This window comes from Coregonus lavaretus, assembly GCF_964263955.1.
Source record: "Coregonus lavaretus genome assembly, chromosome: 27".
NCBI lineage: Eukaryota > Metazoa > Chordata > Actinopteri > Salmoniformes > Salmonidae > Coregonus > Coregonus lavaretus.
Window position 1 is genome coordinate 23,136,755 of NC_140014.1, and position 27,408 is coordinate 23,164,162.

At 46.6% G+C, this 27,408-nt stretch overlaps 1 protein-coding gene across 1 annotated transcript in view; it reads left to right on the forward strand.

Moving 5' to 3' along the window:
• Positions 1–27,408, forward strand: part of LOC311102514 (kinesin-like protein KIF26A) — a gene marked incomplete at its 5' end in the record, with an annotated part of 98,069 nt that overhangs the window by 64,133 nt on the left and 6,528 nt on the right. The window contains 8 exons of the mRNA XM_084143876.1: positions 12,958–13,150; positions 16,585–16,794; positions 17,942–18,035; positions 18,515–18,777; positions 19,663–19,846; positions 21,146–21,305; positions 23,148–23,310; positions 24,084–27,381. Coding sequence (XP_084000002.1) covers positions 12,958–13,150; positions 16,585–16,794; positions 17,942–18,035; positions 18,515–18,777; positions 19,663–19,846; positions 21,146–21,305; positions 23,148–23,310; positions 24,084–27,381 — 4,565 coding nt within the window. The remainder of the gene's footprint in view (positions 1–12,957; positions 13,151–16,584; positions 16,795–17,941; positions 18,036–18,514; positions 18,778–19,662; positions 19,847–21,145; positions 21,306–23,147; positions 23,311–24,083; positions 27,382–27,408) is intronic.

The following is a 27,408-nucleotide window of genomic DNA, read 5'->3' on the forward strand; positions in this document are numbered from 1 at the left end:
TACATGAATTCATCTCCTCACGTCTTGCCTACTTGCCTACTGCAACTCACTACTCTCCGGCATCAACTCAAGCTCCCTCCATAAGCTCCAAATGGTTCAAAACTCTGCAGCCCGACTCCTCACCCACACAAAGTCCTGGCAGCACATCACTCCTGTCCAGGGCCTTCTCCAGGGTTGCTCAGAGGCTCTGGAACTCCCTCCCTCTAGTCATCCGTGACTCAGAGACCACCACTATCTTTCAGTCCCTCTTAAAGCCCCACCTCTTTGACAAGGCCTACCCTTAAGCCCCCCCCCCTCCCAAAGACACTCCTCCCTCCACCGTACTGAGCAGCACCTAAACCAAACCCTTCACCTACCCCTTACCCTAAACCGGGTTCGTATCCAAATCCCAACCCTCCCCTCCCCGTAGACTAATACATCACACTCTTTCCCTTCTTTGAGCCCACCCTTCTCTTTTTTAATGTATTGTTTAGTCTGATGTTTTGTTTTGACTCGAGACTTTTAGCGATGGTCTGTCTGTCGGTCAGTCTGGACGTGACCTGGTTCTCCGGCCATCCAGGCCACTGCAGAGATGCAGATGTTGTTACTCCAACAGAATTTTTGGCAAGGTGCTGTTGACGTCCTCAACACTGTCAGTGTTCTGTGGAGGTGGACGATTGGCCTTGTTTTGGTGCCCATATGTGGTGAGATAAAACAGCAGTCCAACAAACCCTCTGTTTCTCCCCAACAGTTGAGCCACCGTACATAGGACTTCATACAACATGCATATATAGTATGTTTCTCTCACACTTATGGCGTCCTGGGAGATGTCCATGTCAAGGTCAGCCCATCAATAGCATGATGTATACACTAGATCTGAGCTCCAGGGAGAAATCCTATTGATGGTTCCTTTAATCAAAACACACCTTTCCTGATTGACAAACGCATGCATGCAATCAAATCAAATGTATTTATAAAGCACTTTTTACATCAGCATATTATGTCACAAAGTGCTTATACAGAAACTCAGCCTTAAACCCCAAACAGCAAGCAATGCAGATGTAGAAGCACGGTGACTAGGAATAACTCCCTAGAAAGGCAGGAACCTAGGAAGAAACCTAGAGATCAATCAATCCTGAACACATATGCTGATGTGGCACTTCTTTGTTTGCTACACTTAAGCCACTGTTTTGGCCATTCCTTTAATCCATTACAAACATATAACCATTCACCTCCAGGCATACCTGTTAAGAGCAGGAGAGACAGACTCCAGTAGGTCTGCTACTACATTGAGCTGGGTTCATTGTGATGTGGTTGTTATCAGTGTGTTTTACATGTACAGTTTGGCTGGAGCCCAGAGCTTCCATCTCCATTCAGACAGACAGGAGCTTGGCTGCTGCTAATCACCAGAGGAGGCAGATCCACGCTGGAGGGGTTAATGCAGTCTGATATCAGCCCCAGTGATCTGATCTGTGCATGAATGGCCAGAGCACCGTTATCTTGTCTGGTGAGAAAAGAGGGGGAACCGGAGAAAGAAAATGTCAAGGATGGTAAATGGGGCCAACATGGTAATTAGACTGGAAAAGGTCCTGCTACCTAAAGAGCTTTGGAGCTGGGCTGAGGAACAGAGACAAATTTGCACAAACAAGCTAATGGGTGCACCGACTAATGACTCTCCGGGCCAGAGGAATTTCTCTTGCTAATTTGACAAAGCCTGAAAAGGGGGCCAGAGAGAATATTGACAACAGGCCAAACTGTGAACCTTTGAAAGCAGCAGGCCCCCCTGCCACTCCCCCCCCCCCTGCAGCCCAACCCCAAATGTAGATGTCCATTCTGTCATTAACAAAAGCCTAGCAGATCCTTTATTTGTGCTGCCAGTGCTGCTCTTGCATTAATCTTACCTTGGCTCATTTATATATATTACAGTTGTTATCTGTTCAAAGGGTCTGTACAGAGGGTGACGTTGAGAGGCTGTATTGAGAGTTTGGCCCAATGGTGACGCCCTATAATTACCCTGTTTTGATGTACACATGAAACCACACCGAGCATGATCCCAATGGGTTTAAAGGCGTCCGCATGCTTCCCATCTGAAACAGTTCGGGCTTTTTCGGCTGTTCGTGCACACAAAACATTTCTTGAGGCAAGCCGAAGTCGGTAGCCGAAGTCTACCTCCCTTCGTCGGTGATTGGTCAACAGTAGGGATTCCCCAATTCTTCAAGTGTTTGTTGTCATTCAATGAGAGACTAATCGTTTTCATGAAGAGAAGAGGTCAGAGGGGAGAAAAGCACCTCCTCCTCTGTACATATTCCAGTGAAACAAACACTTGTTCTATGTCCACGCCTCTCTACTCACCAACGTTGTCACGATGACCAATGCCCACATTAGTTTTGTCTTACAGACATTGATCGCTGTCAGTCTTGTTCTGAGGGGGGTCTGTGGATCTGTAGGTAGGAGGTGGCCAAGGGTGGGAGGGGTTTGCCATATCACTGTCCTTCAAAAACATCCAAGGTTTCATATGTGAACTAAGTCACTCTATACTGATTTTTGTTTGCGTTATGGGGGACACTGTAGCTTGTTTTGTGCCTCAGAATCCAGAAACCAGAATCCATTGTACTCGTATATGGAGCAGTGTGTCAGAGGGAAAGCTCTGTAGTGACTGAATGTGTCTGCTGAATGGCAGAGCCACTCTGCTCACCCTAATGGTGTGGAAATCAGACTGCCTTTTAAACAAGACCGGAGGAGAGCTAAAATACCTACTGGTAAATTGGCAGTCATGGGAATACAGGCCACTTTCATACTAGCTTCGCCCATTCATACACATTGCTTTCCCCTTTTTCCCCTTGACCAGACCAGTGAGTGAGTGCCCTCTCTGTCTCTGTCTGCCCTGCATAAATCTGCCTCTCTGCCTGTCATCTGTTCATTGTCTGTCCTCCTCCTCTCCCACTTTCCATTGAGTCAAAGCATCGCTCAGCCAGCATCTGATTCAATGGTCTATCCGTCTTCACACACTTAAGTATCTCGCTTCTTATCGATGTGTCACTTCTTATAATAAATGACATTCTCATTCATCTAACTAATTACATTCTCAGCTAAACACAAAGAAACACGAACACACACACACTTAGTTTTCTATTGCTATCCTTGTGGGGACCAAATAATTGATCCCCATCCAAAATCCTATTTTCCCTAACCCCTACCCCTAAATCTAACCTTAACCCTTAACCTAACCATAACCCTAAACGTAACCCTAAGCCTAACCATAACCCTAAAACTATACCTAACCCTAACTCCTAAACCTAACCCTAAGCCTAATCCTAATTGTAAACCTAAACCTCACCTAACCCCTAAGTCTAAAATAGCATTTTTCCTCGTGTCCGAATTGTCCTTGTTTTACTATCCTTGTGAGGACTTCTGGTACCCACAAGTATAGTAAAACAAAAACACACAGAAACACACGCATGCATGTGCTGTAGGCATACTAACCAAATCTGTTTGAAGTCTGGGATAGGCAAAAGAAGAGAGGGTTCCTTTATGCATGAGGTATTCATGCAACGTGTGGCATAGTGCGTGTGTGCATGCGCGCAGGCTCGTGTCAGTGTGTGGAGACAGAGAGCGAGAGCACTTGCCGATCACACCGCGAGCAGCCAGCAGTAGAGCACTGCCACCTCGTATGGCTGTCGGAGGGAAAAGGGGCTGGGCTGAGAAGAGGGAGCGAGAGGGCGCAGGAGAGAAAGAGAGGAAAGGAGAGAGAGACACGGCAGGACAGCTGGCAGCATTTCTCCGGCAGCAGGAGCAGGATTGAGAGCTGGAACGGGAGCAGGAATTCTCCCCATTCCCCTGAAGCCCCCCCAGCCCAGGCTCCACACTGGTTCTCTCTCCCCCTCCTGGCTGTCTCTGACTGCTGACTGCTGCCGCCCCCTCCTCCCCTCAACCAGAGGCACGGAGCACAGGGAAGGACACAGCCACCAGGACTCCCTGCTACAGCCACACAGCAGAGATGTAACAGCATGGATTAACTGGGAGAGAGAAACAGAGGGAAGAAATAAACACAAACCAATGCCTGTTGGATGAAGAGCGAAAAGGAGAGAAGTGAAAGGGTAGAAAAAGGAGAGGCTGAAAGAGAAGAGAACAGAAAAGGAGAGGCTGAAAGAGAAGAGAACAGAAAAGGAGAGGCTGAAAGAGAAGAGAACAGAAAAGGAGAGGCTGAAAGAGAAGAGAACAGAAAAGGAGAGGCTGAAAGAGAAAATAACAGAAAAGGAGAGGCTGAAAGAGAAGAGAACAGAAAAGGAGAGGCTGAAAGAGAAGAGAACAGAAAAGGAGAGGCTGAAAGAGAAAATAACAGAAAAGGAGAGGCTGAAAGAGAAGAGAACAGAAAAGGAGAGGCTGAAAGAGAAGAGAACAGAAAAGGAGAGAGTGAATTAGAGAGAGATAGGAGTAAGAGCATCTTGTCAGAGTGCTGGAGAGTCTGCTTCTATTGGAGGTATTGGATCTCTGAACTGAGACTGAACTTTGGTGAGTGGAGAGGCGTGGACACAGAACAGGTGTTTGTTTCACTGGAATATGTAAAGAGGATGAGGTGCTTTTCTCCCCTCTGACCTCTTCTTCTCTGCCTTTTCCTCTCTCTCCGTCCTGAAAACCTGTCTGGACCCCCTCACTGGAACCTCTTTACAATCCACGCCCTCCTCTCCCAGTCAGCTAGGATGACGTTGGTGCCCCTTCCCTCCGTCCCCTTGGCCCCTTACAAACCGTTGTGAAATCAAGTGGAACCTTCGATAATTGTGATCGGAGTAACAAGGACCCCCTTGCCCCAAAAGGGATCGTCCCCGCCTCTTTCTGCTCTCTACTTCTCTCTCTGTGTCTCTAATGCTAAAGGAATGGGGAACCCTGGAAGTGGAGACATGGACCCTAAAGTTGAGCTTGACCACTTTTGCGCTCTTTGACTATGACCACTAACTAGATCATGGATTGGAAAGAGCTGTAAGTACTCTATCTCTCTATCTTTTCCACTGTCTTGACATTTTATTAGATGGTATTTGGGCACTATTGGACAATGTACTATTTAAAGTAATCCCTCATAATTTGACATGCATGTTGTAGAAAATATTTCAGAGAGACTGAGGCTGGTTGTTTGCGTCCTATCTACAGTGCTGTATTGCCTGATAATCCTCTAACTTGCAGAATCTCTCTCCCCACATCTGTGAAATGCAGTTCATGTGTTTGAGCATGCATTCAGACCCAAGATGTGTACTGAAATGGCTTCATTAGGACAGAGATGGGTGTTGAACAGGTGGGCAAGCTGTAGTGAGTGAGGGAATCTGAGCCTCTCCTCCCTGCACATTTTCGATTGGGTGATCACAGCTAGCTCCCTCTTACTGGGAAGGTGAGAGGGAAATAGAGAGAGCGAGAGAAAAGAGAGGGAAAGCCATGTGACAAGCAATTAATTTCCCCATTAGGGTGTGTGTGCGTTGTTACAGAGGTGAGCGCTCACTGTTATTGCTCATCACCCATTGAGTGGCTCTGACGGAACAACAGAATTACACACAACCCTGACTCTCTCCTTTCAAGCGGACGCACGTGCCTTTCCTTCTCATTGTGTGACAGGCTTTAACCCTCAAGGTTACAGGCATACCCTGCAATGCCATATGGGATCCCAGAGGGACAGGGGGAAAAGCAAAAATGGAACCTGTGAATCCTATCCAAATGTTAATAGTAGTTTATTGTTTGTTGCTGTGTGTCTTTGTCATGTTGGCAGATTCCTCACATTTCTACAATAGCACCTTTGAATGTGAATAATTTGAGACAGAGAGAGACTTTGTGTTGAACAATTAATGTGTAATGCAGACTCCCTTTCATACATGTGCAGACTGAAATGTGCAGACTGACATGTGTACACACACACACACACACACACACACACTGTATGTGCCGAGTTTCTCTTGAATTTTTACCATCTCACATTCATCTATTCCCTCACACTCTCCTTCTCTCATGCTGTCACACACAGGCTGGTCCCTGGGGAGAGCCTCCTCCTGTAGCCCTCTTGGATGCAATAATTCTTTCATCAGCCAGCGGTGTGTTCCCTGATTGTGCTCTTGGGCTGTCGCTGCAGGGGGCGTGCTGTGCTGTACTGGGGAGGGGGAAAGGTGGGGAGGGGTGTGGCTGTCACTCCAGGGGGTAGAGGGGGGTATATTTTGGCAGCCGCCCACCCTGTCCAGAGGAGCCCAGAGCAGGACTAATGAGCTCAGGATGCTGGGCTCTCAGGCAACAGCCTCTCACTGAGACAGACACACATGGACTGTCTCTCTCTCTCTACCTGTAACCCTCCCTCTTCACATTTCTCCTCTTTTCATCACTCATACCATCTTCATTTCTCTGTCACTCTCTCCTTCTTATTGACAACTGCTTCTTTGTCTCTTGCGTCTCTCTGATTCTTAACTGTGTGACTGAAAAGCATTCAGTGCATTGAATTTCCTGTGTGTATTCCTTTACTCTGACCTTGACTTTTAAGATGACGTTTTGTGGTAACTGATCCACAGTGGTGCCATATCACTGGCTGTTATAAGTGTGGCTGACTGTTACAGAGTTACAGAGCTAGTAGAGTTGCAGTCGGACTCAGAGCAGAGATATTGTCTCTGTCTTGCAGGAGTTAGACTGAAAGGAACGCGTGTGTCTCACTCAGTTGGCCTTGTGACCAGAGAAAGAGAGAGAGAGAAGGATGACAGTGGATTTTAACTAGTCCCATCACAGAGCTGGGTCTTACCCTGAGAGCTGTGCTAAACGCCAGAACAGTGGAACTGCTTAAAGACAACCACTTAATGAGACGCAAGGTCTAACTAGCCCACAGTACCAGGAGAGATCTATGTCTCTCACTCTCCTCAACAAATCTGTCTATCACGGGACTCAGTGAATGGGAGATTCAGGGATCAGTCATTGATTCCATCGGATATGATCAGGAGCCCCCTAACAAGCTTCACCTTTATACCGGAATAACATATTAAATAATACAATGTTTCTTGTCACAATCACTTCAATTCTATAATGAGAACAAACATTTCCATTGCCTGTAAGTAGGGCTGTGTCAGCCAGTTATTGTCATGCAAATATCTGCCGGTCTCACGGTAAATGAGTGATCATTAAAATAAACATGTTTAGCATCTCCAGGCCTCCACGCATACAAGCCGCTGATGCATGCCTTCAAAAGTAAATCCATTTAATATACACCATCACAATAAATCCATTATTTATTTTAGGCAGGTCTGAAGAAACGTGATATGAAGAAAATGTATTTTAGAAGAACAGAATATGTGTCAGCCTATTGTATGTTATCTGGCTATGCGCCATGCAATAGGCTGTAGGCTAGTTAATTTAGCAGACAAGATATGCTTATAAAGTGGGGGAAAAAAGTATTTAGTCAGCCACCAATTGTGCAAGTTCTCCCACTTAAAAAGATGAGAGAGGCCTGTAATTTTCATCATAGGTACAGTCAACTATGACAGACAAAATGAGGAAAAATATTTCCAGAAAATCACATTGTAGGATTTTTAATGAATTTATATGCAAATTATGGTGGAAAATAAGTATTTGGTCAATAACAAAAGTTTCTCAATACTTTGTTATATACCCTTTGTTGGCAATGACACAGGTCAAATGTTTTCTGTAAGTCTTCACAAGGTTTTCACACACTGTTGCTGGTATTTTGGCCCATTCCTCCATGCAGATCTTCTCTAGAGCAGTGATGTTTTGGGGCTGTCGCTGGGCAACATGGACTTTCAACTCCCTCCAAAGATTTTCTATGGGGTTGAGATCTGGAGACTGGCTAGGCCACTCCAGGACCTTGAAATGCTTCTTACGAAGCCACTCCTTCGTTGCCCGGGCGGTGTGTTTGGGATCATTGTCATGCTGAAAGACCAAGCCACGTTTCATCTTCAATGCCCTTGCTGATGGAAGGAGGTTTTCACTCAAAATCTCACGATACATGGCCCCATTCATTCTTTCCTTTACACGGATCAGTCGTCCTGGTCCCTTTGCAGAAAAACAGCCCCAAAGCATGATGTTTCCACCCCCATGCTTCACAGTAGGTATGGCATTCTTTGGATGCAACTCAGCATTCTTTGTCCTCCAAACACGACGAGTTGAGTTTTTACCAAAAAGTTATATTTTGGTTTCATCTGACCATATGACATTCTCCCAATCCTCTTCTGGATCATCCAAATGCACTCTAGCAAACTTCAGACGGGCCTGGACATGTACTGGCTTAAGCAGGGGGACACGTCTGGCACTGCAGAATTTGAGTCCCTGGCGGCGTAGTGTGTTACTGATGGTAGGCTTTGTTACTTTGGTCCCAGCTCTCTGCAGGTCATTCACTAGGTCCCCCCGTGTGGTTCTGGGATTTTTGCTCACCGTTCTTGTGATCATTTTGACCCCACGGGGTGAGATCTTGCGTGGAGCCCCAGATCGAGGGAGATTATCAGTGGTCTTGTATGTCTTCCATTTCCGAATAATTGCTCCCACAGTTGATTTCTTCAAACCAAGCTGCTTACCTATTGCAGATTCAGTCTTCCCAGCCTGGTGCAGGTCTACAATTTTGTTTCTGGTGTCCTTTGACAGCTCTTTGGTCTTGGCCATAGTGGAGTTTGGAGTGTGACTGTTTGAGGTTGTGGACAGGTGTCTTTTATACTGATAACAAGTTCAAACAGGTGCCATTAATACAGGTAATGAGTGGAGGACAGAGGAGCCTCTTAAAGAAGAAGTTACAGGTCTGTGAGAGCCAGAAATCGTGCTTGTTTGTAGGTGACCAAATACTTATTTTCCACCATAATTTGCAAATAAATTCATTAAAAATCCTACAATGTGATTTTCTGGATATTTTTTTCTCAATTTGTCTGTCATAGTTGACGTGTACCTATGATGAAAATTACAGGCCTCTCTCATCTTTTTAAGTGGTAGAACTTGCACAATTGGTGGCTGACTAAATACTTTTTTCCCCCACTGTATGTCCCGTGCCTTTATTTTATATTATATGATTTTATACTAAGAATAATATAATTGAACTGAATGAAATAGAAAGGATAGTTTTCCCATTCCGGAGCAATTCCGCATATGAAGTGGCTATGTTGAGCGTAAAAGTAATAATTTGAAACAGGTCCTATTCGCTAGATTTCAAGTTATTTGGCAAATTTTGTTGTGAATGATACAGACCGTAGAATGTCTTAGAAATCAAAACATATATATGGGCTGCATGATTCGACTATAGGCTATTGACTATTCGAAAAAGTCCCCCAAAAAGCTTGCGCTCTGTTCCTAGCCTCAGGCTGCACACGCTGTTCTCTTATCAAGTGATCATATTTTACCCATCAGACTATTCTCAATGTAATCTTGTCTTTACTAATATGTAAAATGTGTTGGTCCCATGTTTCATGAGCTGAAATAAAAGATCCCACAAAAAGCTTTTTTGTGCACAAATTTGTTTACATCCCTGTTAGTGAGCATTTCTCCTTTGCCAAGATAATCCATCCAACTGACAGGTGTGGCATATCAAGAAGCTGATTAAACAGCATGATCATTACACAGGTGCACCTTGTGCTGAGACAATAAAAGGCTGCTCTAAAATGTGAAGTTTTTGTCTCACAACACAATGCCACAGATGTCTGAAGTTTTGTGGGAGCGTGCAATTGGCATGCTGATTGCAGGAATGTCCACCAGAGCTGTTGCCAGAGAATGTAATGTTCATTTATCTACCATAAGCTGCCTCCAATGTCGTTTTAGAGAATTTGGCAGTACGTCCAACCGGCCTCACAACCGCAGACCACGTGTAACCACGCCAGCCCAGGACCTCCACATCCGGCTTCTTCACCTGCGGGATCGTCTGAGACCAGCCACCCGGATAGCTGATGAAACTGTGGGTTTGCACAACCGAATAATTTCTGCACAAACTGTCAGAAACCATCTCAGGGAAGCTCAGCTGCGTGCTCATCGTCCTCACCAGGGTCTTGACTTGACTGCAGTTTGGCGTCGTAACCGACTTCAGTGGGCAAATGCTCACTGGGCAAATGCTCACCTTCGATGGCCACTGGCACGCTGGAGAAGTGTACTATTCAAGGATGAATCCCGGTTTCAACTGTACCGGGAAGATGGCAGACAGTGTGTATGGCATCCTGTGGGCGAGTGGTTTGCTGACGTCAACGTTGTGAACAGAGTGCCCCGTGGTGGCGGTGGGTTTATTTACATTTACATTTTAGTCATTTAGCAGACGCTCTTATCCAGAGCGACTTACAGTTAGTGAGTGCATGCATTTTTATTTATTTATTTCATACTGGAATCGAACCCACAACCCTGGCGTTGCAAACGTATGGGCAGGCATAAGCTACGGACAACGAACACAATTGCATTTTATCGATGGCAATATGAATGCACAGAGATACCGTGGCGAGATCCTGAGGCCCATTGTCGTGCCATTCATCCGCCGCCATCACCTCATGTTTCAGCATGATAATGCACAGCCCCATGACCAAGGATCTGTACACAATTCCTGGAAGCTGAAAATGTCCCAGTTCTTCCATGGCCTGTATACTCACCAGACATGGCACCCATTGAGCATGTTTGGGATGCTCTGGATCGACGTGTACGACAGCGTGTTCCAGTTCCTGCCAATATCCAGCAACTTCGCACAGCCATTGAAGAGGAGTGGGACAACATTCCACAGGCCACAATCAACAGCCTGATCAACTCTATGCGAAGGAGATGTGTCACGCTGCATGAGGCAAATGGTGGTAACACCAGATACTGACTGGTTACTGATCCTCGCCCCTACTTTTTTTTAAGGTATCTGTGACCAACAGATGCATATCTGTATTCCCAGTCGTGAAATCCATAGATTAGGGCCTAATTTATTTATTTAAATTGACTGATTTCCTTATGAACTGTAAACAAGTAAAATCTTTGAAATTGTTGCGTTTATATATTTGTTCAGTGTAGAATGGCCCATTTATCAAATGGGCAGCAATAGGGGTAGTGGAAAAAAGAGGTAATCCGTATATATGCACTTAAATAGCTGCTTTCCCGCAGTTCGTTCTTAAATCATGCCGGGTAGGCTAATCCGGTTTTATAGCGGAGCAGCTGAGAAATAAATATAGTAGCAGCTGGGTGCCTCCTCTTTTTAGTGGCAACCATCAAAACGATGCTTTCACACAGGATTGCGTATACAAAATGTCTGGGCTTATAAGAACACTTATTTAACTTCACACATCAACCACTGTTTGAGGACCATGCAGCCTCTCGCTGTTCGACAGGTGATATTCCGCCCAAACTCTGTATGCCAAGGGCTACCTAGTGCTTAATTTGGGAAACCAAGTGAAATCTGTTCGGGAACATAGATAGTAATAGGTTTTCATAACGAAATATATTTAATTAAACTGTTGTCAGCCCCTATCTCTGCACACTCGAGAAAGGAATGAAGGAGAGATAGGAGGAGAAGGAAATGCACGGTGGTGAGATACTCTGTAGCTAAAGGTAATGTCAGCCTATTAATTATGAAAATATAAAAAAATCCCTATTACTAGGCTATTCAAAATCAAATAATAATAATATAATATGCCATTTAGCAGACGCTTTTATCCAAAGCGACTTACAGTCATGCGTGCATACATTTTAAATACTAATTCACTGTAACTGTAGGCTAACTCTGTAAGCCGCCCTGCACAATCGATGAACCAACAGCATCGCCTAGGCCTATACGTTGTCTCCCAGAGAAAGTTTGGAGCGTAACATAAGGTAACCAGTCCATCCGGTATGCATAATAATACAGTCCACACTCAAAGGCGATTACTAGAATTTATAGTATAGGCTAGACCAATTATGTACCAAAGACATCTTAAATCTTTGTTTTTAAATGTTTTTCTGCCGTACGTAATAAGCTGTAGGCTATTATTATGATTGTATTGTATAACAGCACAATCATCATTTTAATTCAGGTGTTTTTTTTCGGACTCATATATAGGCATATGCATAAGCTCTAATATGCTTATGGGTGTTCTACATGCAACATCTTAAATGCTTTGAATTAATAATCACCTTAGAAAGCGCTGTCCATTTTGTTGTGTTTGGCTTTTAAGCAACATCCACAATGACCATGTTTTCCACTCAGTTTCAACCTGTTGTTGAGCTTCTTTCTTCAAATTGATCATCACAGTGAGGTAACAAAATGTAGCCTAATGGTGTGTTTTAAAAGCACAATACTGTTTTGATGATAAGTGTTTGATGTGATTTTAGATTGCGTTTGCATTGATGTCAGAGTGGTTAGAGGGACAATAGAGCACTGAATACCAGGCCATTAGCGACCTGACGGTCGTTAGTAAATTGGTACTACCAACGCATGTCCAGAGTGCATAAGAGGAGATTACTGTGACTCAATGGAATTTGACTGCGGTCATGACTGCTGGTGTAGCGGTCCAACGGTCACTGCAACAGCCTTACCTGTACGGCAACATTGTGCCAGCCATCCTTACCTGTCATGTTCCTGACAGGTGTGTTGTGTTTGATCCATTTAGTGTACATTAGCGCCACGACAAGCATCTGCTGGCCCACTGACAACACAGGTGTCATGGCGGCTTGTCAAATGTAGACACATGGAAAGCAGAATTGGGCTTCATTGTGTCTTTAGCAGTGCGTGAGCGATTGGAGTGCTGAAATTAAAGCGTTTGAGAATTCTATGTTGTTACTGTTTTGAAGTGAAGAACTGAAGCATTTTATAAAGCCTTGGCCCCAGATAGGGAATGGGGAGTTAAAGGGGAGGTAGCATTGGGAGTGGATGGGGGTGGAGGAGAGTCGGGAGTGCCCTTCTCCTGTCGACTATGGAAGAAAGAGATGCCTGGTGGCTCCTATGAAGTTTATCTTCCTTCCTGCCCAGCACATTACAGATGGCTGGCTAAATTGTATGTTTTTGAAGTTAGGCTAAACTCTTCTTGTGTTTGCTCCTCCCAGGGCAGCTCAGAAGCTGAACCTCTCGTCCAAGCGGAAGAAGCACCAGCCTCCCTCCCTGCTGCACCCTGGAGCCCAGGAGCCCTCCATCTACCCCACCAACTTCAGTGGCACCCTGCAGCTCTCGCCGCCCCCCGCCCCACCATGCCTGCTCCGCGCCGTCTCAAAGGTCAAGGAGAACCCCGGGATGGGAAAGGTAAGGAGTGACAGGCACACACACAGACACACACACATTTACATTTTAGTCATTTAGCAGACACTCTTATCCAGAGCGACTTACAGTTAGTGAGTGCATAAATTTTTCATACTGGCCCCCCGTGGGAATCGAACCCACAACCCTGGCGTTGCAAGCGCCATGCTCTACCAACTTTGCTACAGGAGGCCACACATACACGTTTGCACATACACATGCACTCACTCACACACACACACACACACACGCATATACAGTGTGTATGAGTGACTGACATTTTAATGGGAGAATGCACAGTGGTGACGCATTAGTCCATAGGCAGCCAGTCGTCTGGTCCAGTCCATACAGATGCGGGCAGATAAGCCTGTTCGAATGTCATGAATTCACTCAGTTTGTTAGGGCCACGTTCCTCCCTCTGAGGGAAAGAAAACACAAAAATCCAATCCAATTCACTTTAAAGGCTAAAAGTTTGCAAACATTACTACAGCGAATTTCTGCTAGCTGCGTTCCATAAACCTGATGATGAAATCGAGCAGGATGGCGTTGATTGGTCTGTCAATAGCGTTAGTGCTGTATAAACACACCCTTCCTCTAGGGTTTATTGGGTATTGTTTGCTGAGCTGAGATCCTGTATTTATAGAGCAGATGAAGTCCCCTAACAAGATTAGATCCCACCTGGTTGGGAAGTCGTTGCTTACTCTGCCAAATTTCCACACCATTGAGATTTTGTCCCAAATTGTAAATCTCACTTCATAAAACACCAGCGTTATTAAGAAGCTTCCTCTCCCTACACCTGAGTTACTGAGCTAGACATCTGTGACAGCCACAGGGTTGTTTTGAAAAGGGAAATCAGCTTGTTTTACAGCATTGTTCTAAGTCTATAACCCCAGGTTCCTCTTCATTAAGCACACTGTTATGGGAAACTCAACCTGTCATTGTGTCTCAGACAGTACTGCAGTTTGCAGTCACCTGGTTCAGACAACCAAGAGTTCACTGCTGTGAAACAATGCTTGTTTGAGGAACCGCAGCCAACACGATTTCAGTTGCCAACATTCTTTTGTCTGCGGTAGACAATTCATCCCAGCTTCTTTACACCTAATCTACAGTATGCATTTCTGAAGAAATGACTGAAACACTGAGGGGAATGGGTGCTGTGATGTTTTCTTATGCATTTATTCAAGACACTCATATCCATCCATGAAGAGTTGATGTCAATGCTGACCCAGACTATAGCCATTCGATGTGTTTTGTGGAGGGTTTGGACATGTAGAGAGGTGGTTGGGAGAAAATCCCAGCTAATGGATTTCTTGGTGGGATCAAGAGATAGGGGAACAAGGCCATTAGCAGAGGGGCCCGAGGTGTTAAAATGCAGCAGAGGCTCCAGCCGGCCCCTGGTATCACTACTCTGCCAATGTAAATATAGCAGCTCTAGACGTTAGCTATCGCTCCCTCACCCGGTTGGCTCAGCAGTCATATATGGAAGCCCGGTTTAAATGTCATAGCAAATGTAATTTGCTCAACATATGTACACGTCAGTCACGATAACAGCCCCCCACGGAGCACAAAGAGAGTTTGCACTTGGCTGCCGGAACACTGGAGAGGAATTCCCTCTGTGGCGGAATGGTATAGCCACCACACATTGTTCCTTAGTGCCAGAGCCAGGATCTGTGGCAATATTTATAAACAAGCCATGGGAACAATAGGCCTTTTGTGTGGGCGTGCTGCGAATGACACGGGAGAGAGACACAGAGAATGAAAGGAACAGTCTGAGCTGTCAGTTTTGCTGCCTTTGCAGAAAGGGGAGGTGGGGGAACAGTTAGTTGTAATCAGCTGCTCCATACCACAGAGCCTCTCACAGGCATCATAGTCATTTTGTTTTTGTGCGATGCAGGTTTTTATTATTTTTATTGTCCCAGACTGAATTCCTTATCAACGCATGGTTGTTAAATCTCAAGCTGTTTGTAACTATGAAGGATAGGGGGAGCGTGCCGATGCACTGGTTCAGTGGATTGACTACCACTATGCTAAACCGTAAACACACTAAGCTTTCAGGGATTTTTTAGAGCGAGGAGAAGCACCATTATCCATTCCTCTGCCTGACAACAGAGATGTTTATGTCTCCTGTCTGTCATACTACAAGATAGTCAGGGTTGAGTTTTCACAGTCAAATGTTGACAGAGTGAGTGAGGATGTTCTTCTTATCAGAGGAATCATCCACTCCTACATGTTCTTTATAAATGGTATTGCAGTTGTCACAGAATAAAAAGAGTGTGAATTTGTTTGAGGGGGCTAGTCAGGGAGACTGACCTAGATGAAAACACACACACACACACACACACACACACACACACACACACACACACATGCACACACAAACACACATACACATAACCACACACACACATACACAGCTTCACCTATAACGTGGTGTGCATGCAGATGAAACCTCACCCTGCTCTCTCCAGTTCAGGAAGTGCCAACAGACACAGCTGGCAGAATAGCTCCATTTGTCATGGCCATAACATACAGTAGTTACAACATTAGACTAGATGAGAGATGTCATAGTAGAGGTGTACTAAATCCACGCCTTAAACATGACCAGTGACTTGCCATACTGTTAAGATCATGGATCACTGTTAGGATCATTAGATCCCGTGTAGCTCAGTTGGTAGAGCATGGCGCTTGCAACGCCAGGGTTGTGGGTTCGATTCCCACAGGGGGCCAGTATGAAAAATGTGTGCACTCACTAACTGTAAGTCGCTCTGGATAAGAGCGTCTGCTAAATTACTAAAATGTAAAATGTAAATAACCTGAAGCGACACAGAATCTATGGACTCTAAATTTAGACTCAATACAGACAGATCCCAGACTGATTCTGTCTGTGAGAGAGAAAGGGAGAGAAAGAGAGGGAGCGAGAAAGAGAGAGAGAGAGTGAGAGTGGGAGGGAGAGGGAGAAGGAGAGCGAGGAGGTGGAACAAGAGAGGGGCCATATGTTCCGATGCTGCAGAGCTACAGAGTTGCTCTTGGTCCAGAGAACAGCCTGCTGGTTGGATAATCCCTCAGCATGGTGGGTGGCTCAGAGTCACAGTCATTACTGTTATGATTTACAATATCAGCCGTACACTGACACCATTAGGCTTTGTGTTGACTCACGAGTGGCAGCTTAACATGCAATGGTGATCCATTTGTCAGGGGTAGCCGTGTCTCCATGGTAACATCCACTGTCTATCATCATTGACATGTTTATCCAGGTTCAGCGTTGGTGTGATTTCAACCTGTCCGTTCTCTCTCCACTACAAATTCCCTTCTATGTCTCCTGTAGCTGTGTGTACTGTATGTACTGTGTTATCTGCCTGCAAATGCTCCCACATTTGCCATATTTGCTTACATCTATGTTCTCTGCTCTCTCTCTCTTTTTCTCTCTCCTTGTGTTGCAGGTGAAAGTGATGATGCGTATCTGCCCCTCCCTGGAGGCTCCTGATTCGTCCGAGTCCATGTCCTTCCTGAAGGTGGACCCCAGGAAGAAGCAGCTGACCCTTTACGACCCATCAGTCAACGACCACGCCAACTCAGGGCACAGGAGAGCCACCGTGGCCATTCCAAAGATCTTCGCCTTCGACGCAGTGTTTACCCAGGATGCCTCTCAAGTAAGGACCAAGCAGTTGCAGAGTGTGTATGCTGGCTGGGTGCAGTCCAGGGGCTTAGTGAAAAAATGCCTGTCTTGGGTCGGGAGCATTCTATCCAGTATGGGCCACAACAGCTGGGGCTTTTAAGTCTGGGGAATGAATTGAATTCAGTCCACTTATATCTAAGCTCTCCTTTCATAGTCCAGTTATATCTAACCTCTCCTCTCCCAGTCCAGACCTTACAGTCTAGTAGAGCCATGCCTAAATTAAGATCAAAGTGGAAGGGCCAGACACTGAGGACATGTTTACTTGACGGTGATTGAGTAACAACCAGACAACTATGTGCTATTGAGTTCTGTTTAGAAACTTCTCTCACCAAAACCATTGAGCTTTCCATTGACCACTCAGTATCCTCTGAACTGATTGATGAGGAGATGAGAAGATCTAGCAGTGATACAACATGCTGTTAAGTGCCTACTAAAAAGGGAACATGAACCAAACTACTCAAGGCGATTGCTCCCTATCGTACTATACAATATTTAGGTTTGAGAAGCTGAGAAGCAGTGGGGGATCTGATCAAGCCTTGGTATGGTCAGTAGCTACAGGGTCTACAGCATGGATCAGTGTCTCCACAGTGGAGGTTGGGTTATGTTCATAGCTTCCTCCATCAGATACATCTCCTCCACAGTAAGCCAGCTGATAGGGGCTGATTGCCCAGCTCCTGTAGAGCAGACTCTGAGGCAAGGCTGAGGCAAGACTGCTAGATTGTGCCACTGGGACCGCACTGCTGGTGGCTAAAAGTAACAGCAAGCTGTTCCGCAGTAAGAGGCCTTGTTTGCTTTGTGATGTATGGGAGGAGATCTCAGTCTGCAGCAGAAGCCTAGCCTCAGTGGAGCCGTGGTGGTTAAACAGATTGTAAAGATGAGCCACGCATTTCAACAAACGTTCCTGATGACGACGCTCTCTGAATCTTTGATCAGAGCCTGTCTTACTGATGCTCCTCCTGTGTTTGATACCTATAATATTTGTAGAACTAATTGAGGATCTGTTAAAGATTTGATATTTCAATATACAACATATGGAGTGGGGAATGGTAGAGCTGCCCTCTAATTCCCCTATCTCTCTCTCACACTCTCTCTCTCTGTTTCTCCCTCTCTGTCTCCGTCAGGCGGAGGTGTGCTCAGGGACGGTGTCTGAGGTCATCCAGTCCGTGGTGAATGGTGCGGATGGCTGCATCTTCTGCTTCGGCCACGTCAAGCTCGGTAAGTAAGCCCCTCTACTCCCCTCATCTGGCAAAGAAAAACGCTCTCTTTCACAGCCTGGTTTGATGTTCACATTCACAAATGGTTTAGTGGTGCACTGGAGTGAGCTGAGGAGAAGATAAGAGAGTTTGGATGAGCAAGGGCTAGTGAGAGATGGTGGTGAGGGGTGTCTTTAATTTTACCCACTGTCATTGACCTGGATTCTTTACCAGTCTGAGGGGCTGTCATTTCTCAGAACAGGCTTCCTTTTCCCTTTTCTTATCCACTGTGCTCATCCTCCAGTGATTGCTCCTTGAATCACCCCCTTCACAAATTCTTATAGACACAGGAGATTCCCAATCAACTCTACCCATTCCGGACAGCGTATTACAAGTCTTCTCAGTTTTAGGAGAGAAATGAGCAGCAGGCTGTTGACAACAGCAATGCATATTACTTGTATATTAATGTCTCCATCCCCCTTTCCTCTCCACCGTCTCCAGGCAAGACGTTCACCATGATTGGCAAAGACGGCTCCACCCAGAGCCTGGGCATCGTGCCCTGTGCCATCTCTTGGCTCTTCAAGCTCATCAACGAGCGCAAGGAGAAGACGGGCACGCGCTTCTCTGTCCGCGTGTCTGCCGTGGAGATCTGTGGGAAGGACGAGGCTCTGAAGGACCTCCTGTCTGAGGTGTCCACAGGAAGCCTGCAGGATGGACAGTCCCCAGGGGTCTACCTGCGTGAGGACCCCATCTGTGGCACTCAAGTGAGGAAAAAAAGGCGTCTAGACGCTTGCCTGTTTTCTTGCCTTTCTTTGTTCTCCCTCTCCGTCTCTCTCTGTCTGGTATATATTAGTGTCTGTGTATTGATCTGACTCTCACTACTATCTACCTCTGTCTACCCCAAAGATTTAGGCCTTTGTATTGTCCGTTTTCTTTCATCTCCCAGGTCTTTCCTCTGTGTACTCTGAGCCCATATTGCCCTGCCTTACCCATCTCAATAATCCCTGCTCTATATTTTCACCAAAGCCATCCACAATATCGACGTCTTTCTCCATACCTTTTTATTGACTCCCCTGTCAGCATCCATCAGCATCTATTACCTCTGCGTTAGCTCTGGTCCTCTGCAGCACAATGGGACTAGTTGGGGGGATGGGGGATTGAAGGCACTGACAGGTGTTGCCGTCTGATGTTGTTTTTTTGGATTCTGTGTGGACTGTGACTTCAAAGGCTGCCGGAGTCCTGTGAAGCTCTTCACGGCTCCTCCTCCTCTTAGTAACCACGTGGTGTGGCCTCCCTACTAGATGCCCCCTTCTCTCCTCTCCCCCTCTCTCCATACCACACCACATCCGTGTGGAGGAAAGTGCCCCTGCCTCCTGCTCCTCCATTACCTCCCCTAATCCCCCTCCCTCTGTGTGCATATCTGTTTCTCTGTAATTGCCCCCGAGACCCAATCTAATGGGCAAGAAATGTGTGCTTGGGTCCAATTAACTGTCTCCCCCCTCTCTCTCCTTTTTCTCTCCTTCCTCTGTTCACTTCTCACTCTTTTCCCTCTCTCTCCAACTCCATGCTCTCTCCTTCTCTCTAACCCTTCTCTTTATTTTACCCCCCTCTTACCCTATCTCTCCCTCTCTTCCCTCCTCCCCCCTCAGCTCCAGAACCAGAGCGAGCTCCGCGCACCCACGGCGGAGAAGGCAGCCTTCTTCCTGGACGCGGCCATCGCAGCACGCAGCACCAGCAGGCCCGACGCAGATGAGGAGGAGAGACGCAACTCTCACATGCTTTTCACACTGCACATCTACCAGTACCGCATGGAGAAGAGTGGCAAGGGAGGCAGTGAGTACTACTACTACTACTCCTACTACTACATTACTACACTACTACTACTACATTACTACTACTACTACATTACTACTATTACTACTACATTACTACTACTACTACTACTACTACTACTACTACTACTACTACTACTACTGTTATTACTACTACACTTAGCACATCTATCAGTACTACATGAAGTGAGGCTCTCTCTGAACTCTAGTGTCACTCTGTGTGTCCTAGTGTCTTTGACTGTGTCTGATTTTCATTCATCATTCTGCTATTCTATTAATAATTTCCTCACTCGATTCAACAAATACTCTGACCTTTTCGATTTCTCCGCAAGAGATCAATGCACTGAACCATATTGCTGCACATGAACAGAACAATTATTTCACTGGCTGATTATGGACTTAATCGAGTAAAAGTAATGACCTACAGTAGTTTAATGATGATGACTTTATTATGCCTTAATGATAGTGTTAAGTAGCAGATGTAATTCCCCTCATCAGTTCTGGTGCTGATGATAGTTCTTCAAGTGTCTGTGTTCCCAGAGGTAACCATCATAGCCACAGGAGACTGCACCGCACTGGGCTAGATGGTGTCTAAAGTCTGAATAAATCTTAATGAATAAAAAGCCTCAAGCCTCTCATGTGTAATGTTTATGGATGGGAGCGCACTAGCCTCTATAAAAATGTGACTTGCTTGCATTCATGTGTTGTGCTAAGCGGAGGGAGAGAGAGAGCGCGCGAATTTGAAGCACTCCATTTCTAAGTCTTGCTGACAAGAGTTTAATGGTTCGCCGCCTAGTCTGAAACTCTGTAATTTTCTCCCACAATCATGTGAAATAACATATCAGGGACCTACATTACAATGTGCTGCCCCGCTGCTGAATAACATTTGGAGAAATTCTGCTCATTTTCCGTCTATACTGAATTACTGTATAATTTCTTATTTTATAGCACAGCCCCCCAAACTAGTCATCATCTAAGATGACAATTTATGTACCAAATACAGTGACTGTCCCCCTTGGTTTTGTATGTATGTGACAACAAGATCCTTCCATTTCTGGAACGTTATTACCTGTCTGTTAAACGGAGACAATCTCAGCCCAGATTTGTATCACTTCAGACCGAAAGGCTTACTATTGAATAAATCAGACTGCCATGTCTGGTCAGGTTTGGGCTGTGCCACTCCTGCCTGTATGGAGCAGCAGCAGCACGTGGGAACCCTGACTTCCTTCAGAGGGAGTGTCTGACTGTGTCTGTGCTGAGATATAACCTCACCTGGCTCTTCCTCCTGTGTCATCTACAGTGTCAGGCGGACGGAGCAGGCTGCACCTTATAGACCTGGGGAGCTGTGAGAAGGTGCTTAGTAAGAGCAGAGACGGAGGTGGAGGCCTGTGTCTGTCTCTCACCGCACTGGGCAATGTTATCATGGCTTTAGCCAATGGAGCCAAGCACGTACCTTACAGGTAGGGGAACTAGTACTGTACTTTATATACCTTGATTATGTAATACGGAGTCGAGTATGTAATCAAAATGTACATTTACCTTGACTATCAAGGCTGTGTTTATCTAGCTTGCTATAGATTTAAAGATATGGCTCAGTCTCAGCCATGTAGTTTGCAACACTATGGAATCAGAAATGAGGTCAAGAGACAGATAACATTTAATTTGGAGAATGCAATGCAGACTGAGGGCTCTATTTTACCAAACCTAACGCAATGGTACATTTAAGTGCTGGCGGTGGTGCTATAGGTTCGTGGGTGTGTCAGAAATATTTTTGCTATTTTCACCACCACAATTATAGGCACAGTTGCTGGCGGTTGCAGTGGGTTTTGATGAATAAACCAGTTATGGGTGTGTCAAGGTTTGGCCCCTCACTGGCCAATCAGAAGGTGCTCCATGACTAAATATGTGGTTGCTTCAAGTTGTGTATTCATGGTATTTTATGTATTGCATTGTCATCAACTCCAATTCGAATGTTAGTCCATTATAGTTAGTTAAATAGCCTGCCCCACATTTGCTAAATATGTTGAACATGTTTGCAGTCCACATTTTTCTAATTGCATTGCTTCAAAATGGAAATACATTGTTAAACATAGGCTATAGCATTCACACCGATACAGGGGCTAGGCCTACTTAAAATTGCAGTCTGGACATGCCAAACGTAGTCAAAAACCAAGATTAAATTCATAAGGCTATTGATAAGGCCTAAAAGACAGTATATAGCCTAATTATTCTCAAATTCTAATCAAAACTAAACAATAACTTGTTTTTAAATAGGCTGTCTAAATACAGTTACAGCACCATAATTGCTACCTGTAGGCAGATAAGGCAACTTAGACTATGGAGGTTTTTACACACATTCAAACTTTTCACAGGAGCTGGATAAAGATCAATATAAAGAGAAGGGGAATATCCATTCACCATTATACTGCTCGTAAATGTAATGTTTTATTAACATCATGGAACCATCTTACAGATCATATTTGCACTTCTCCAGAAATAGCAGACGAAATTGCGTTGCATTCCAGCCATGTAGCCTACGTTATCACCATAAACCCATGGACGGTGAATTTTTTAAATAAGTTTGATCGTTTTTCGTTTCATTTGATTAATAACCAATCTTCTTTTTAAACCAACAACAATATTTCTAAATAGTATCGGGTATTGGGCGGAAACCAATAGTTTTTTGGGGGGGAAACCAATAGTTTCTTTATGTTTCTAAATACGACATTCACCAGCATAAAATGCACATCTCTTCCATGGGTACTGTGTGTCATGGCTTGGCTGGATAGGCTGCGCTGCTGCTCTCAAAATCCATGCCATTATTAGATGTGTTACCGTTAAGAGTCTTAAAACTTCCCATTAGCGCTGCATGGAATTGTCACTTTTGCAAGTGTTTTTAAGGACACGCCTCAAATATTGCCAGCCATCCCACCACAGTGGAAGTGAGCTCAGCTGATGTTAGACAGGTAAATTGCAGAACCTGGCATTAGGGCTGGAAAATGCCAGTCACCAGTTTTTACATGACAAAATTGCAAACTAACGTGCGTTTGACATTGTGCCTCCTTACCGCCAGCCGAAAAAATAAGCCTGTAGTGTAAAATCGGGAAAATGAGCTGGGAGGAAGTATACTAAGAGGTTAGAACCAAAAATAACAGTTGAAGAAGCAGTTGTTTCGAATGTGATATGAAATGAGTCTCTGGCACCCCAGACTAATATTAGGTGTAAAGGATGTTGGTTGAAAAATCCTGCCGTTTCCTGAGCAGTAATGCTAATAACGGTGTGTGCGAACGTATCATCTCTAGGGACAGCAAACTGACGATGCTACTGAGAGAGTCGCTGGGGAACATTAACTGCAGAACCACCATGATCGCCCACATCTCTGACTCCTCTGCTAACTACGCTGACTCCCTCACCACCATCCAGCTGGCCTCACGCATCCACCGCATGAGGAAGAAGAAGTCCAAGGTCTGTGTCTCAACTCAAAGAGCTTTCAGTATCATACGCCATAAACATTGGTATAGCCACATGGGTATTCTCTATTTGAACAGTAGCATATTTCGATGAACACAGCACTTACTGTTTTGATGAGGGAAAGCCATCGATTCTCAGTTATATAAGTATTTAGTGATCTCAAGAGTGTATTACAGGGGTGTTATTAACATAAGTTGCATTGTTCACCATTTCAGGGCCATGGTATGAAATGAATCAGGGCCTGAAATTAATGTGATGTTATTAGTGCCATAATTAAGAGCTAGTTTTTCTTGGCATCTCAATACATAATCATGTAATCAATAGGGCTGTCTAAGGATTAGGGAAATAATTGCTCCAGATGATTAAGTGGAATGACAGCATGTATTTATTTTGCATCGGTCTCCGGTGTGATTATAATGCATGCCACGCATACCAATTCATATTATTGACATACATTTCAGTGTACCTATTGATGTGCATTTTTTACTTTTAAATGTATTGACTGGCTATTTTTAAAGGGATTTATATTTGCCTTACAAATGATTCCTTCCTGAATTCTTTACACAATTGAATTAACTGTAAATTGAAAGAGGGACATGCAGAAAAATGTGGAGAAAATGATATAAAGACTCTTTCAATAAGCCTAAAGTAATAATGTTATATCTTGAATATGAGAAGTGTGCAGACAGTCTTGTACTAAGCACTTTAGACATGTCCCAAATACACTGTGTTGTAAGTGTCTGTATGTGTTTCTGGCTGTCTTGCAGTATGCATCCAGCTCCTCTGGAGGGGAGAGTTCCTGCGAGGAGGGGAGGATCCGTCGGCCGCCCCACCTCAGACCCTTCCACCCCCGGACGGTGGCCCTGGACCCGGACCTGCCCTCCCTGCTCAGCGACCCAGACTACTCTTCCAGCAGCGAACAGTCCTGCGACACCGTCATCTACGTGGGTCCGGGGGGCGCCGCCATCTCTGACAGGGAGCTGAGTGACAACGAGGGCCCCCCCACCTTCGTTCCCATCATCCCGTCTCTGAACAGGAAGCGTTCTGGGAAAGAGGGCACCCTGGACAGAGACCACTTCTTCAAGTGCAACACGTTTGCTGAGCTGCAGGAACGCCTGGAATGTATTGACGGCAGCGAGGAGCCTACAGCGTTCGTTGGAGAGGGCAGGGGAAGTCAAGCCAGCCCACAGATAGACAGCAAGGCAAAGGAAGGCCCTGGCTCAGCTTCCCTAAAGACTGTAACTAAAGCCTCCTTCTCCCAGGAGAGTATCTCACCCAAACGTCCTCCTAAATCTGTAGGCACTACGCCGTCCAGCAGCCCCCAGGTGAGCCCCTCTAAGTCTAAACTGGAACATTCCAGAGGGGTTTCAGAGAGCGTGTGCAGAACGAGTGCTGATGGTGAGAAGGTGATGATGTCAGAGAGCCAGGCTAGCCCAATCAAACAGGATGTGGCCACGGTGCCAGCCTCTGAGCCAGTGGTGCGGGAGAAGGTCTACTTCAACAAGAAGCCCTTACCCAAGCCTGCTCCCCCTCCCCCACAGCAGAGAGACTCACGCAGAGGCAACAGAGAGGCAGAGGAGATGTCCACCACTAGAATGCCGCCCGTGGGAATGAGCCATCAGGCTGGGAAACGGGGGGAGTCTGGGGGCTCCCCTTTTCTTGGTAGAGCCCAGACAAGGGGACCAGTAGAGGTGTGCCAGCTGCGCTCCACCCTGAGAGAGAGGTGCCTGGACAGGGACATCCTCCGGGCTACAGTGACCCTGCAGCAGCCTGTGGAGCTGAATGGAGAGGATGAGCTGGTGTTCACTGTGGTGGAGGAGCTGTCCATCGGCAGCATCATAGACAACGGCCGGCCCTCCAGCATCATCAGCTTCAACAGCGACTGCTCCCTACAGGCCCTGGCCTCCGGCTCCCGGCCCGTCAGCATCATCAGCAGCATCAACGATGAGTTTGACGCCTACACGTCAGCTGTGGGGGGTGCAGTCAATATCGAGGTGCTCACCCCCTTACAGGATGACACATTTGTGTGTGTGGGCAGCAGGGGCTCGTCCATCAGCTCCTGGCTCAGTGAGGTCAGCGTCTGTACTCTGGAGAGTGAAGGGGCCCACTCTGCAGACGTCTTCCTCCCACAGAGTAAGCACATCGGCCCAGAAGGCACCTTCTATCTGGATTCCCTGGGTATGTTTCACTGTGAATCATCCCCAAGGGACACCAAGAAATCCCTGAATGACAGCGGCTTTAGCTTTTCTGAACTGGACAGTGACAGCGCAGTGTCTAGCAAACTGTCCCTGACAAAGTGCCCTCCGTCTCCCGAGTCAACCAAAGGATCCCTCAGATTCCCATCCAAAACAGCGAAAGTGAACTTTCTCAGCTCCTCCTCCCAACCCTCCCAGGGCCCTTACATAGTCCACTCCAGTCTTCCCAGGAAAATGAAACCTACCTCATCCATCACCCATAGTAACAGCAACAGCAGCAGTCGTGAACCACAGAGACAGGAAGTCAAGCAGGAGGACCCCTGGCAGCGCATTGACAACCACTCTGAACCTCAGTTCCCAGACCCCAGCGCCACTGCCACCAGCAAGCTTCCCAGAACCCCAGTGAGTGGCATTCCCTGCCGGAAAGCTGGTGTTGTCAACAGCAACAGCGTACCTCGCCAGCCCAAGGTGCAGGGCTCTACCTCAGCCCAGAGGGTGGTGGACGGCTGTGAGAAGTCGGCCAGCAAGAAAGCAGGGTCCCCCAGCAAGATGCCTCAGCTCAGACGAGGGGCCACCACCCTGGGCACCGTGCCTGTCATCCACGCCTCCCCAGAGACCAAGGTCACCACCCAGGACATCACAGCTACAACCAACAGTCTCAAGTACTCCTCTCTGGGGAAAACTGGGAAGACCAACGGGCAGAAAGCCAGCATTCTCCCCAAACCTGGTGGTACCTCACCTCCTCCCCCTCCAGTGCGCAAATCCAGTCTGGATCAGAAGAACAGGACCCTGCTGCCCCAAAGTGCCTTAAAGTCTGCGTATGGGGAAGCAGGGAGGCCCTCACTCACCAGGGGGACGGTGTCAGAGGATGAGCTAGAGGTCCATTGCAGAGGAGACTCCAACAGCCTCAAAACATCCAGCCTCAGGGGTGACTACACCTCGGCCAAAGCCACGTCCAGTCTGAAGGCCAGAGGGGCCAGAGGGGATGCTGGACAGCAGCATTACGGCAGTCAGATGTCTCTGGAGAGGTGTGACAGCATGTCCATGGTGGGCTCCAAACCCACCATCAGCCGAGAGAACAGAGGGACCAGCCTGGGCAGCAGCATGTCCAGCAGGTCCATTCCCAGATTTGGTTTACCCAACTCAAGCAGCTCTCCCATTGCTACCTCCCCACCTTCCCCATGTGGCGCCACAGGTGCTCTAGGTAAACCTGGGCAGGTCAAAGGTAGTGTTAACACCAGAGCGGTTGGAGTGGTCAATGGAAGTAAGGCCCGTTTGTTGTCAGCAAGCAACTCTAAAGCCCTGAGCTCCTCCACCAAGTCCCTGGCAGCTCCAGCCACCAGAAACCCAAATGCCAACCTTCCCCCAACTGGCAAGACCTCCGCCCCTCGGGCCACCGCAGCCGTAAATAGCAAGCCTGGCCGGGGCACCATCATGGGCACCAGGCAGGCCATGCGGGCAGCCAACAGCCGGGTCAGTGAGCTGGCATCAGGCAGCACATCAGGCAAACATCTGAGGGGCTCAGGGGACTCTGACAGTGGTAATGACAGTGGGGTGAACCTGAGTGATGACAAGTCCCCCGTGGCCATGCTGCCGTCCCCCTACAGTAAGATCACAGCCCCCAGGAGGCCGCAGCGCTACAGCAGTGGCCATGGCAGTGACAACAGCAGTGTTCTGAGTGGAGAGTTGCCCCCAGCCATGGGCCGCACAGCCCTCTTCTACCACAGCGGGGGCAGCAGTGGTTATGAGAGCATGATCCGTGACAGCGAGGCCACAGGCAGCGCGTCCTCTGCACACGACTCCATGAGCGAGAGTGGGATGTCTTCCTCAGGCCGCCCCAGGACCTCCAAGTCCCCCAAGAAACGCAATGGTAAGCGCTTTGAATCTGTATACATCA